This window comes from Schistocerca nitens, chromosome 2 (assembly GCF_023898315.1).
Source record: "Schistocerca nitens isolate TAMUIC-IGC-003100 chromosome 2, iqSchNite1.1, whole genome shotgun sequence".
Lineage (NCBI taxonomy): Eukaryota > Metazoa > Arthropoda > Insecta > Orthoptera > Acrididae > Schistocerca > Schistocerca nitens.
The window spans coordinates 373,209,007-373,222,491 of NC_064615.1; the positions used below are offsets into that span (position 1 = coordinate 373,209,007).

Here is a 13,485-nt window from a genome sequence, read left to right on the forward strand (position 1 = left end):
TGTGGATGGTGATTGGAGTTTTTATATAAATATCTGTCCGTATGTGTTACTTTCCGAAAAACTTAATGTTCCAAATTTCCATCGGACTGTCTCACCACTAAAACATCCAAGAAAGATATTCTGTTATCATTTTCTATTTCCATGGTGAGCTGGAGTTTTGGATTAATTGTATTTAGATGATCAAAGAATTCGACCAAAGCCTTTCTACCATGGGACCAAACCACAAATGTGTCATCTACAAACCGGTACAAGCGAGATAGTTTATTGTTTTCTTTGTCCAGAGCCGATTGTTCGAATTTCTCCATATAGAAATTAGCCGTCACAGAACCTAATGGGTTACCCATTGCTACACCATCAAGCTGCTCATAAAATTCATTGTCCCACTGGAACTGACTCGAAGTAAGGCAATATCTAAAAAGAGCAATCAAATCAACTTCGTTACCTGGAACCACAGTGAATAAGGACATTATGTCAAACTTACAAGAATATCTTCAGGAGCCAGAATTAGCCCTTCAAGGTCCTCAATAAAATGACGCGAGACTTTCATATATGAGTCAGTTTTCCCAGTATATCTTTGTAAAGTAGTTGCCAGATAGCTTGCTGTGACATCCCTGGGAGAATTGATGGCATTAACTCTCGACCTCAAAGGAAAATCTGTTTTATGAATTTTGGGTACAAATGGTTCAAATGGCTCTGAGCACTATGGGACTTAACTTCTAAGGTCATCAGTCCCCTAGAACTTAGAACTACTTAAACCTAACTAACCTAAGGACATCACACACATCCATGCCCGAGGCAGGATTCGAATCTGTGACCGTAGCGGTCGCGCGGTTCCAGACTGTAGCGCCTTTAACCTCTTGGACACCCCGGCCGGCAATTTTGGGTACACCATACAGTCTAGGACACATAGCTTCACTCTTCAACAAAGAGGTATTCCGTGAACGTGAGGTAAATTTTCTATTTGAACTACCAAGAGGAGCGTAAATACACGGCTAAAAGAACACAGAAGTCTTTGCCGACTAGGAAAAATAGAGAAATCACCTGTAGCAGATCACGCTCTACAGTCAGGAAACCACGAAGTGAAGTTCTTTGAAACAGAAATTTTATCTACAACGTCAAATTACTACCCACGACTATTTCCATTGTAATTTATAAGGATCAGGATAAATAGGAAAGAGGAGGCAGCGAAACTTAGCGACATATTAACAGTAGCTCTGCAGAATCTCTAGACCTTATTTTTTGACAAGACGACAATCGATAGCTAAGTTTTATCTCTGACAAGGATTATATCTGCTAATCACGTGTTACTTTGACCACGCCCCGTCTCCTAAAGTGTTTATGTCGCTCTCGGACGTCCGACCGCTCAGTCGGCAAGTCTCAGCGGAGAAGCATCTCTGAGGATGTCTAGCGCAGACTTGAACGATACATCGGGAACAGAAGAGTTTCTTGGACCGCGACTTTACATCTCAAAAGGTTTACCAGCAGCTATGTCATCCGGTCGTGAAGGCCTTCATTTCCTTGCACTGTTAGAAGATGTTTTGTTGTTCAGTATGATCGATTTTATTTCTGTTCTTATTGCGATTGGTATTGTTGTCAGTGCTTTGATGGAAATGTTAAGTGGCTGGTCCTATGTTCCTTTATGTCCTTTAACAGACAACATATCATTTGCAACATCCGATAGAAACAGTGCTGCAAAAGTGTGATAAGTATAAAATTTTAAAAAAGATATATATGTATATAAATTAAAATTTAGGAAAATATTTATCTGCCATGGGCCACTTACAAGAAGTCACTAAATGTGTGCTGCACCTCCTCCCTTATTTCTGAGCAGTTACAAAGAATACAGTATTGACATAACTTACACAACGAGAAATGAAAGATAGAGGCGTCCAGTCCAAGACCCCAATAGTTTGCAGGATTGTGCAGTACAGGGTGTGATGCGGAGGATATGTCCACGCTCGAGAGCATCAAGGAAACATTATTCACAATGAAACATTTATTAATCAGAAATACGGGATTGTCTTCCCCAGGTGGTGGCAGCTCAGTCGGGCTAGCGTTGTGATTCATGGAAAAATATAGGTCCAATAATTCGTCTTGCTCTAATTGCACACCACACTCTTGCTTTCACATCATGCAGAGGTTGTTGATGTAATTCATGAGGATTTTCAGAGCTCTAACGTAGATTGTTCTTAGAATTTACGTATCATGCCAAATGCAGCCGTGCTTCATCAGAAAAAAAGCATCTCAGATCGGTTTCCCCAACGTGCACAAACTGTAACAGCCGGTTGAAATAACGACATCGAGCAACACTATCCGAGTTCCTCAGTTGACGCACTACCGTTATTTTATATCGTTTCAATTTCACTTTGTGCACAGCTCTGTGAGCAGTTGCTCTTGACTCATCAGTCTGAAGTGCCAAACGGTGCCTATATTTTCTCGGCTTTCTTTCCAAGGCCTCCCCTATCTCGTCCAATTTATTTTTGGTTAAAATACTAGGTTCTCTAGGCCTTCGTTTGTGTAACACATATCCAGTCTCTTGAAATTTCTTCACTAATCTGCGTATCGTCGAACCATTGGTGACATGCACACAGGGGAATTCAAGCCGACATTCGACATATAGTTCAACACAAGAGACACTCGTTGAGCCTTCGTGTGTACTATACCGAATGGAAACTCGACAGAAAACTCAAAACAAAACACCCGAACACTCATTCGTCTTGCCCTAATTGCACACCACACTCTTGTTTTCACACCATGCAGAGGTTGTTGATGTAATCCATGAGGATTTTCGGAGCTCCAACGTCAGTTGTTCTGAGAATTTACGTATCATGACAAATGCAGATGTGCTTCATCAGAAAAAAGCATCTCAGATCAATTTCCCCAACGTGCACAGACTGTCACAGGACCGACCCAGCGACATACGGGCAGGGAAAGCTCTGGACTGGGCGCAGTTACAATAATGACGTCTAGCAACTATATTAGAAGCTATCAAACTAGAAAAAAAAACTCAAAAGAAAGCAACAGTACACTCAGTCGCACAGCTTGGGGGGGGGGGGGGGGGGGGGCACGCGAAAGTACTGGTGTAGGAGAACTATGCATAACGACATCTGGCGGGCGCAGTGGCAACAACCGGCAACCGCACCACGCGACCTGCGGATCCCTCCCGGGCGTGTTTCGTGGGACATCTTATACTATACAGGGTGTTACAAAAAGGTACGGCCAAACTTTCAGGAAACATTCCTCACACACAAATAAAGAAAAGATGTTATGTGGACGTGTCCGGAAACGCTTAATTTCCATGTTAGAGCTCATTTTAGTTTCGTCAGTATGTACTGTACTTCCTCGATTCACCGCCAGTTGGCCAAATTGAAGGAAGGTAATGTTGACTTCGGTGCTTGTGTTGACATGCGACTCATTGCTCTACAGTACTAGCATCAAGCACATCAGTACGTAGCATCAACAGGTTAGTGTTCATCACGAACGTGGTTTTGCAGTCAGTGCAATGTTTACAAATGCGGAGTTGGCAGATGCCCATTTGATGTATGGATTAGCACGGGGCAATAGCCGTGGCGCGGTACGTTTGTATCGAGACAGGTGTCCCGACAGGAAGACGTTCGAAGCAATTGATCGGCGCCTTAGGGAGCACGGAACATTCCAGCCTATGACTCGCGACTGGGGAAGACCTAGAACGACGAGGACACCTGCAATGGACGAGGCAATTCTTCGTGCAGTTGACGATAACCCTAATGTCAGAGTCAGAGAAGTTGCAACTGTACAAGGTAACGTTGACCACGTCACTGTATGGAGAGTGCTTCGGGAGAACCAGTTGCTTCCGTACCATGTACACCGTGTGCAGGCACTATCAGCAGCTGATTGGCCTCCACAGGTACACTTCTGCGAATGGTTCATCCAACAATGTGTCAATCCTCATTTCAGTACAAATGTTCTCTTTACGGATGAGGCTTCATTCCAACGTGATTAAATTGTAAATTTTCACAACCAACGTGTGTGGGCTGACGAGAATCCGCACGCAATTGTGCAAACACGTAATCAACACAGATTTTCTGTGAACTTTGGGCAGGCATTGTTGGTGATGTCTTGATTGGGCCCCATGTTCTTCCACCTACGCTCAATGGAGCACGTTATCATGATTTCATACGGGATACTCTACCTGTGCTGCTAGAACATGTGCCTTTACAAGTACGACACAACATGTGGTTCATGCGCGATGGAGCTCCTGCACATTTCAGTCGAAGTGTTCGGACGCTTCTCAATAACAGATTCGGTGACCGATGGATTGGTAGAGGCGGGCCAATTCCATGGCCTCCACGCTCTCCTGACCTCAACCCTCTTGACTTTCATTTATGGGGGCATTTGAAACCTCTTGTCTACGCAACCCCGGTACCGAATGTAGAGACTCTTCGTGCTCGTATTGTGGACGGCTGTGATGCAATACGCCATTCTACAGGGCTGCATCAGGGATTCCATGCGACGGAGGGTGGATGCATGTATCCTCGCTAACGGAGGACATTTTGAACATTTCCTGTATTAAAGTGTTTGAAGTCACGCTGGTACGTTCTGTTGCTGTGTGTTTCCATTCCATGATTAATGTGATTTGAAGAGAAGTAATAAAATGAGCTCTAACATGGAAAGTAAGCGTTTCCAGATACATGTCCACATAACATATTTTCTTTCTTTGTGTGTGAGGAATGTTTCCTGAAAGTTTGGCCGTACCGTTTTGTAACACCCTGTATAATGCCTTCAAATACATACATACATATATATATATATATATATATATATATATATATATATATATATATATATATATATATATATCAGGTCACAACATGTCATATGCACACAACATGTCATATGCAACATCTGATAGAAAGAGTGCTGCAAATGTGTAATAAGTACCAAATTTTAAAAAATATATACAGGGTGGTTCATGAAATTATGCAAATATTTTAATATGTTATTCTACAAGTAAAAGTAAAGAAAAAAGTTAGATAAGCATAGGTGTGCAAATGTTTAGTTACGGAGCTATGGGTAATAAAAGATTTTGCCTGAAATTTAGCAACTTCACTAATATGAAGCCATCGCAAAACTGTATGAGGTTAAAGTAAAGCACGATTTCCATTTATCTTGTTATTATTGGTCTGGTGAATCTAATAAAACATGTCCCAGACATGTATCTGCAGTAGTTTTCCAGAACATCCAGAGAAGCAAAGATTATTATACAAGTAAATTTGTTTACTTTCCATTAAGAATGTATAAACGTTTATTTCATTGTTGTCAACCGTTAGTGAGTTGTTTAAGTCGTTTCCTAACCTTGAAACGAGTTAGTTTTCTGTATTGTTCAGTGAAAGGACATTATAACAACAGTGTATTTAAGTGAAACCACATAGTAACTGTTGTAGTTTATAGATTATTTATTAAATAGGGATGCCTTTCAAATTCACTTCAGAGGAATGCCCTGATGTAGTGTTTTTTTAGGGCAAATGTAATGGTAATGCTACGGCTGCAGCTAAAGAACATCGCGTACGTTACCCAACTCGGAGGATTTCGAATGCACGAACCAGTAGCGGAGTATTTCGAGTGTTATGGGATACAGGTTCTTTACCTAGCGTTAATTATCAGCACAAGATCTCGATACGTGAAGACGATGATGAGAATACTATGGATGCTGTTCAACGTAGCCAGGGTACCAGTACACGACGTGTCTCTCAGCGATTAGGCTTTCACAATCTAAGGTACGGCGTACAATAATCTGTATCCTTACCATAAACAAAAAGTGCATCATTTGTATACGGAGATCCTGCCCTTCTCTTGGAGTTGTGCCACTGGTTAAATACTAATCAGTAGTTAAACAAATACATTTTATTTACAGATGAGGCACAGTTTACTCGAGATGGTATAAACAATTTTATTGGATTATTCATGTTCCCAGGACATCTAACTGGTGAGCCGTTCTTACAATTCCTTCAAGAAGAAATGCCCTGCTTGCTCAAGGATGTTCCATTTGCTACGCGATTGCAAATGTATTTTCAACATGACGGCGCGCCTCAACATTTCACCAACGCCGTTACTACACATTTAAATGAACATTTTAGGCAGAAATGTACTGGTCGGGTACTACATGTCTGTGGCCATCCAGATCGCCAGATTTAACACCAATGCATTTTTGTGTATGGGGATGGATGAAAACGTAGTTTATGAGGACAAAGTCAATACACGTGAGGCATTACTGTCTCGCATTATGAGTTCAATAGACGAAATTAAGAACAACCCTGTGAAACTAAAACGAGCAACAAAATCTGTTCATACACGTGCAACTAAATGCATTGAACTCGTTGGAGACATTTTTGAACATTTATTGTGAATGTATTGTGAAATTGTATGTGCACGGTACAACTTCCTTAACACTGAGCTTTATTTTTACAGTTTAACATGAATTCATGTGTGCTATGGTATTAATAAAAGCAGATTATCTGACACATTCATACAGTTTCAGTTAACGTTATTACCCTAATTTTTCAAAATTAAATTCTCTACAACTTCTGTTGAAAACTTTGTGCAGTTGTCTGGAATTTAAAAATAAATTGGGCCAAGTACTTAATAAATTTAAAAAATTACCAAATTAAGTCTTTGCTTCTCTGGATGTTCTGGAAAACTACTTCAGATACACATCTGTGACATGTTTTATTAGATTCACCACATCAAGAACAACAAAATAAATGGTAATTGTGCTTTACTGTAACCTCGTACAGTTTTGCGATGGCTTCATATTAGCGACGTTGCTAAATTTCAGGTAAAATCTTTTATTAGCCGTAACTCCATAACTAAACATTTGCGGACCTATGTTTATCTGAACTTTTTTCTTTAGTTGTACTTGTGGAATAATGTATTAGAAATAAGGGAGGAGATGCAGCACACATACTGTACATAATGGGTGTGTTTCTTCGATTCTGTTTTTGTATAGTTCAGCACAAGAAACACTCGTTGATCCTTCGTGTATACCATGCTGAAAGGAAACTCGACAGGAAGCTCAAAACAAAACATCCGAACACTCAGTCGTACAGTGTAGAACACACGCGCACGGTGTTTCTGTGTGAGGACCAGGCCCAGCGACATAAGGGCACTGAAAGCCCTGGGCGCAGTTACGATAATGACGTCTAGCAACAATATCTGAAGCGACTAAACCTGCCAAAAAACTCAAAAGCAAAAAGCGGTACTCTCAGTCGCAAAGTTTAGGGAGCATGAGCCAATTATTGGTGTTGGAGAACTACGCATAGCGACAACCGGCAGAGGCAGCGGCAACAGTCGGCAAGCGCGCTACGCGACCCGCTCAACCCTCCCGGGCGTGTTTCGTGGGACACCCTGCACTATATAAGCCATTTATATATTTTCAGGCTACTCAAGATACATCATAAATACAAGAAGCGAAATGCCTATGGCAAAAAAACAGACTGCTTTACATTAGTTGCAAAGACGCAACCTAAAAATGGTTCTGAGCACTATGGGACTTAACATCTGAGGTCATCAGTTTCCTAGAACTTAACCTACTTAAACCTAACTAACCTAGGGACATCACACACATCCTTGCCCGAGGCAGGATTCGAACCTGCGACTGTAGCGGTCGCGCGGTTCCATACTGATGCGCCTAGAACCGCTCGGCCACATCGGCCGGCTGACGCAACGTACCTCCATGAATTTTGAAAGATCTAAGGAACGATGGAAAACGGAAATCACGGCGTTTTCTTTGTTGTTTATACGCATTGTTTTTCCCACCTTTTCGATTCACTCTGACTTGGTATCAAATGCTTTCACACAGAGAAAAGACATTTATGAAAATCACTCAGTGAAAAATGCAATGTTATTGTCGCCGTTATTTTATTACTGTGTGTGTGTGTGTGTGTGAGAGAGAGAGAGAGAGAGAGAGAGAGAGAGAGAATGAGAGAGAGAGAGAGAGAGAGAGAGAGAGAGCCAGACAGAGAGAGGGGCGGGGGTTGAGAAGCAAGATTTGTGGATGGCAAAGGCTGTTCAATACCTGTTTTCTTTGTATAATTCATTTAGCATTGCAGAGTTTTTTTATTACGTAGCGCTATGTATTCCTGCTAACTTCCTTTCCTTGTTTAGCAGTTCTGAGTGTGGGAATTCTCCTCTCTTGTAAGTTTTTGCTGGAGGAAGGTGAAGTTCTAAAAGCTCAAATTAAATTCCCAAACATGGAGTATGATAGTCAAATGGAGCTTCCAGGACCATCAAGGTATGAAATGAGTGATTTGCAATGAACTTTCTGTGAAACAAGTAAGTATAGCCGACATCAGTTTGCACCCCCCGAGGAGATACCAGCAAATATTGTGTAACAAGGCTTCTAGGTTTGATGACGGTCATGGTTTGGCAGTAAGGGGGTCCACAAGATTCTTCATGTATGCCATATACAGCTGAGGCCACTCATTGGTGGTTTAATCCCATATACCTGCCAAGCTGTGGGGACGTTGATTGGTATATTTCACCCGCTGGTCCAGATATTCTCAGTAATATGAATGGGATTAACACTGGGTGTCCCATTCGAGGTGTGATAGGATGCTGGAGAGTCTATTGAGCCAGGAACGTATGTTTGTAGCCCAGTGAACATAGTTGTTCTAATCTGGGAGGACGGGAGCTTACACAGCAAACTCATCATGAATCTGTCGAACGCAGAGGAACACTTTGTCACTAAGAGTGTTAGAATAAATATCCTGGCTAAAATTTAGAGAACCTGAGTGGACGAGCCAATTCATTGTACTTAAACCACCCTCTAGAGTCACAGAACCACCTCCAGCCTGAATAGCACCTTCCACACACTCGAGCTTAAACCCTTTACTGGGTCGTTAGTTCAATAACGCCTCGCATCATTTGAAAAGAGACAAAATCGAGGTTCGTCGGCCCACATACACATTTTCAGTCCAATACTGTCCAGTTTTTGTGTTGTTTGGCCAACTGAACTCGTGCAGCTTTATGTGGTGATGTGAGCAATGGGCTTTTGCGATGTTCCTGACTTCAGATGTCCACTGAATGGAGTTACCTTCGCAAGGTTCGTTCAGAAACTGGCAGGGATCGACCTGCAGTCATTCGCATCAGCAATTCCTGTCGGGTACGAAACTGACAATAAACAACAAGGCGTTACAACTGCCTCTTGTTCCTGACGGTCAGGATATTTTTACGACCACTGTTCATACACCATTTGACATCACCATAAATGACATACGATTCCTTATAGCCAAATCGGACATACAACAAATACAGCAATAAATTGTGACATTTGATTCACAGTGTGATCACGGGCACATCCAAAAATGTAAGCTTCTTTCTATCATTCAGTAACGTCTCCACATCCTTTCATCTTACTACACTGATACCATCCAACAGATTAAACATGCACAGCACTTCACTGCCATGACTGGCGTTAGACGTGGAGGTTGTAAGCTACCGCTCTCTTATCGACCTTAATGACAGCGAAAAATTAAACCACATGTACCTAATGGAAATTTGGGAAAAGCAATCGTCACCGAAGTTAATCTGTCGGTAAAGAGGGAGGAAGGGTTACATCTAAATGAAAGGAAAAATGCAAATGAAATTGGTGGAAATTAATTTTGAAAAAGGGTAAAGTTAATAAAGAAAGCATATGTGCCGTCGTTGCGTTAACAATTAACTGGCGTTAATTAGATATTTGCGATTTGGGGAAAATTACGGTCGCCACTCCTATGGACAACTACTATGATAACTAAAAAAGAAAGGCTAATGCACATATAATTAGCACTAAAAGCGTAGCAACTGAAGGTTGACACGTGTTGTGTGAAAACTGAATGTTTGTCAGAGGTAATAAATTACGCTACACTCTGACTTAATTTAGCAAAAGAATTAATAAAACCAGAAAACTGAAAGTTAATTTAGCGACTGAAATTAATAGTGAACTTTGTTTCTGAAGCACTACGAAATCAAATAAAATAAGGTTAGTCTTGGGCTACCTCAACAATCATCTCAAAAGCAACTTGAAAAAATGGTTCAAATGGCTCTGAGCACTATGGGACTCAACATCTTAGGTCATAAGTCCCCTAGAACTTAGAACTACTTAAACCTAACTAACCTAAGGACATCACACACACCCATGCCCGAGGCAGGATTCGAACCTGCGACCGTAGCAGTCCCGCGGTTCCGGACTGCAGCGCCAGAACCGCACGGCCACCGCGGCCGGCAGCAACTTGAATCTACGCAATTTAGAAATAAGAGATTTAACTTTGAACTTGAATTAAATGATTTTGAACAATTAACAATAGTAAAATTTAGTACGTACCAAGCTGGGCTCCAGTCACAGGTAAGCTAAAATATGGTAACAAAACTCGCACTCTTAATTTGTGCTTGTGTAATCTAAATATAGTTATGTTTGTTTATTGTAGCCAGCTATGAATACTTTGACTGAACTTTGAAATTAAAGCAGTGAAATGGAATGATATTACTTTAATGCTGGCGTTTGAATTTCAACGACACTCGGGTTCATTTCGGAAAAGGAACGGACACTGCTTGGTAATGCAATTGGGACAATGAGCAGCAAAGGTTCATGCTAAGTTGCTGTATTTTAGTGATGCAAATGGAACAGTTTGAAAAGCTGAGGTCTGCCATACAGTTCTAAAACTTAACGTACTTTCAGTCTTCCTTGTTGGTTGATTGAAGGTTTGAAGTCATCGATCGAGGAGGTGGCGACAGTCACTTATAGCCGGCCGTCGCTGTTGCAGAAGCTGGATGTTGGCGCGCCTTCTTCTCGACACGGTCACCAGGCGAAACGGGCTCTTAATGTGTACCAGCTAATGTTTCCCGTCCACGACACCGTGCCAGAAACTATCATAGCAAGTCGAGCGCAATGACATACTGCCAAACCCCGAAAGCGCAGCAACTCGCGGGAGCGTCACTCAACACACCTGCTCCACCGACCTACTCCAGCCAGCCTCTGCTCTGCCCGCGCTCTACGCGGCCGATTTAACACTCCCAAAGATCCTAAACACTTTGGTTCTCCACACGACCTATCGATGTAATCGTTCGATAGCATAGTTTTCCCTAGTCGGGACCCAGCGTAAAAATGCAAATAATATTTACAAAACAAACCAATTGTACATCGACATAAATGCATAAATATATATATATACAAATTGTAAAACAACTACAATGTATAAAGACACAGAAATGTCATATCTTCTGGTAACAAAATAAGGAAAAAATTTGTAGTACAATAGATGGAAATATGAGGATATGCACTTCCGGCGTTAAAAGGTGCCGGTTCTGCACTATCTACAACTACCCAAAACGACCTGTGTACTCTTTCTGGTGAGCTTGGTGTCTTATTTTAGTCAGCTATACAGCTGAGTAGCAGGTAGGGCGCTTTAAGGCGTCACTCCACTATTCAGTGGGATTCACTTTGTTGTGTTGCTCTTCGACATCCACAGCTGGTGCACATGTCCAGCCCTGCACGCGATCTGGTGTACTTCCTGTCCGCAAACGCTGGTGTGGACGTGCACGAGCGCCTGCCTTCGCTGCTAGAGATCTACCACTCACAGCTTCAGGCGTCGCTGCGCGCGCTTGGGATGGCAGCTGCTGCGGACGCCTACCCGCTGGACGAACTGCTCAGGGACATGGAAGACCTGAACCCCTTCGCCCTCTACACTTCCACATTCTGCGGTGTCGTGGTCTCCTCGGAACACATCGGAGAGAAATACCAGCGAGCATTGCGGGAACTCAATTTTCAGCCGGACTTGTTGTACGGTATCTATGACAACGAACACTGCCGGGCCTACATACAGTACACCATCCGCCACTTCGAGAGTAAGGGGCTCCTGTGAATAATGGCAACTATATGGTGCGATACCACAGTACGGTTGATATAGCATAATAGCTTTTATACTTATTGCACCAAAATTTGGCACGGTACTATAGCGATTGCACTCATTCAGAATGAAGTAATTCTAAATATAACCTTAAACTGCGATTGTAATAAGCTTGGTTCAGCGTGTCACAGAATAAAGGTTGTTTTTCCCCACATGACAGCAATCCGTCCCACTGGCTATAGTTAAGTGGATTAATACATCGTTTTATTTTGTATTCACCGCTACTGAGCAGTTTTGGATATTTACTCATTTTCAAGTAGTAGTACAGTACAATCCATGTATATATTCTAGTACACTCTTACGCTTCTAAACTGTATACTGTGTTACAGCTGATCAATTTGGTGTCACCTCTATGATTGTAAATTCTGACAAACCCTCTACGTTTTTACCATTTTATGACTTAACGAATACTTTTACTCTGAAACAAGTACATCCACTTCGTGGTTCATACAATACAACCATTTGAAATAGGCTACAAAGACGAAACTGCGCAGTAGAAGTGAATTAAAAAGAAAAGGATATTTTAATTCAGCTTATAGCCGCCAGTGCAACAGGTTTTTCTAATTCAGAAAATCTGTGTTGGCTGTGGACCTCATTACAACTAAAATATTTTAAGGAAGTATGTTGAGAGTAGCTGTTTCCACAATATTTACTCACTTGTTAAATTTATCAACTCTCGCTGTCGAGTTCTGTACTCATGTGTTCATTACTTTTTCACATAACGTAAATTTCAAGAAGCAGTGCGCAAATGGATTGTTGAGCTGCGTACACTGTGTGATGTACGACAAATTATGGAACAACATCAAACAAAAAAAAAAAAACAAAAAAAATGTAGGACACATCTTACTTTCCGGGAATTTCGGTTAAGTTGATGCTATTTATTAGTGGTGCTGCTGTGGAATGACGAGTTGTACCTCATTTTCAGTATCAATTTGCCCAGTGTCACTCAAGAATATGTTGCAGCCTTTCATATCTGCTGAGAATGTACTTCAGCAGCCAGGTAAATAGTACAGCATGACATTGGATATTGGACAAACTGACTATTGTAATGAATAATAAAGAGATAGATTACTGAATGAATATCTTTTATTCACATTGTTATGTATCCCCAAACATTTGGCTCCTTGGTATTGGTTTTCCATTAATAGAGCTTCCTGGCTTTGGAACTACAGATCCAGCGCTTATCAGCTGAGCGAATTTAAAAGAGTACATTGAAATGTCATTAAGTACAGGGAATCGTTCCTGGATGGATACAGCTACAGTAAAAAAAGTTTATTACGTAAGTAATGAAGTTGAACCACTTCACATTTCGTACGTGCAAGTGAATGTAAGTAAGTATCCTTCAGCACAAGTAAAAAATGTGAGTTGCTGAGTGCGAGGTCATTGTTGTTGAATGCAGTTGTTATGAATTGTTAATTCCTGAGGAACAAATAAATTTATTACTGAGGACACAAATACACGGAGCAGTTCATACAAAGTTGAGCATACAGCTGCCAACAACAACTTTCAGAATCGTTGTAAATGATACACCGACGAAAACGCTGGCATCGCTCTCCATATTGGC

The 13,485-nt window shown here is 41.5% G+C and overlaps 1 protein-coding gene across 1 annotated transcript in view; it reads left to right on the top strand.

Annotated features, from left to right (window-relative positions):
- LOC126236200 (uncharacterized) overlaps positions 1-12,997 on the top strand; it is a 72,956-nt gene extending 59,959 nt beyond the window's left edge. The window contains exon 4 of the mRNA XM_049945311.1: positions 11,484-12,997. Coding sequence (XP_049801268.1) covers positions 11,484-11,876 — 393 coding nt within the window. The 3' untranslated portion in view covers positions 11,877-12,997. The remainder of the gene's footprint in view (positions 1-11,483) is intronic.
- The last annotated feature ends 488 nt before the right edge of the window (positions 12,998-13,485 follow it).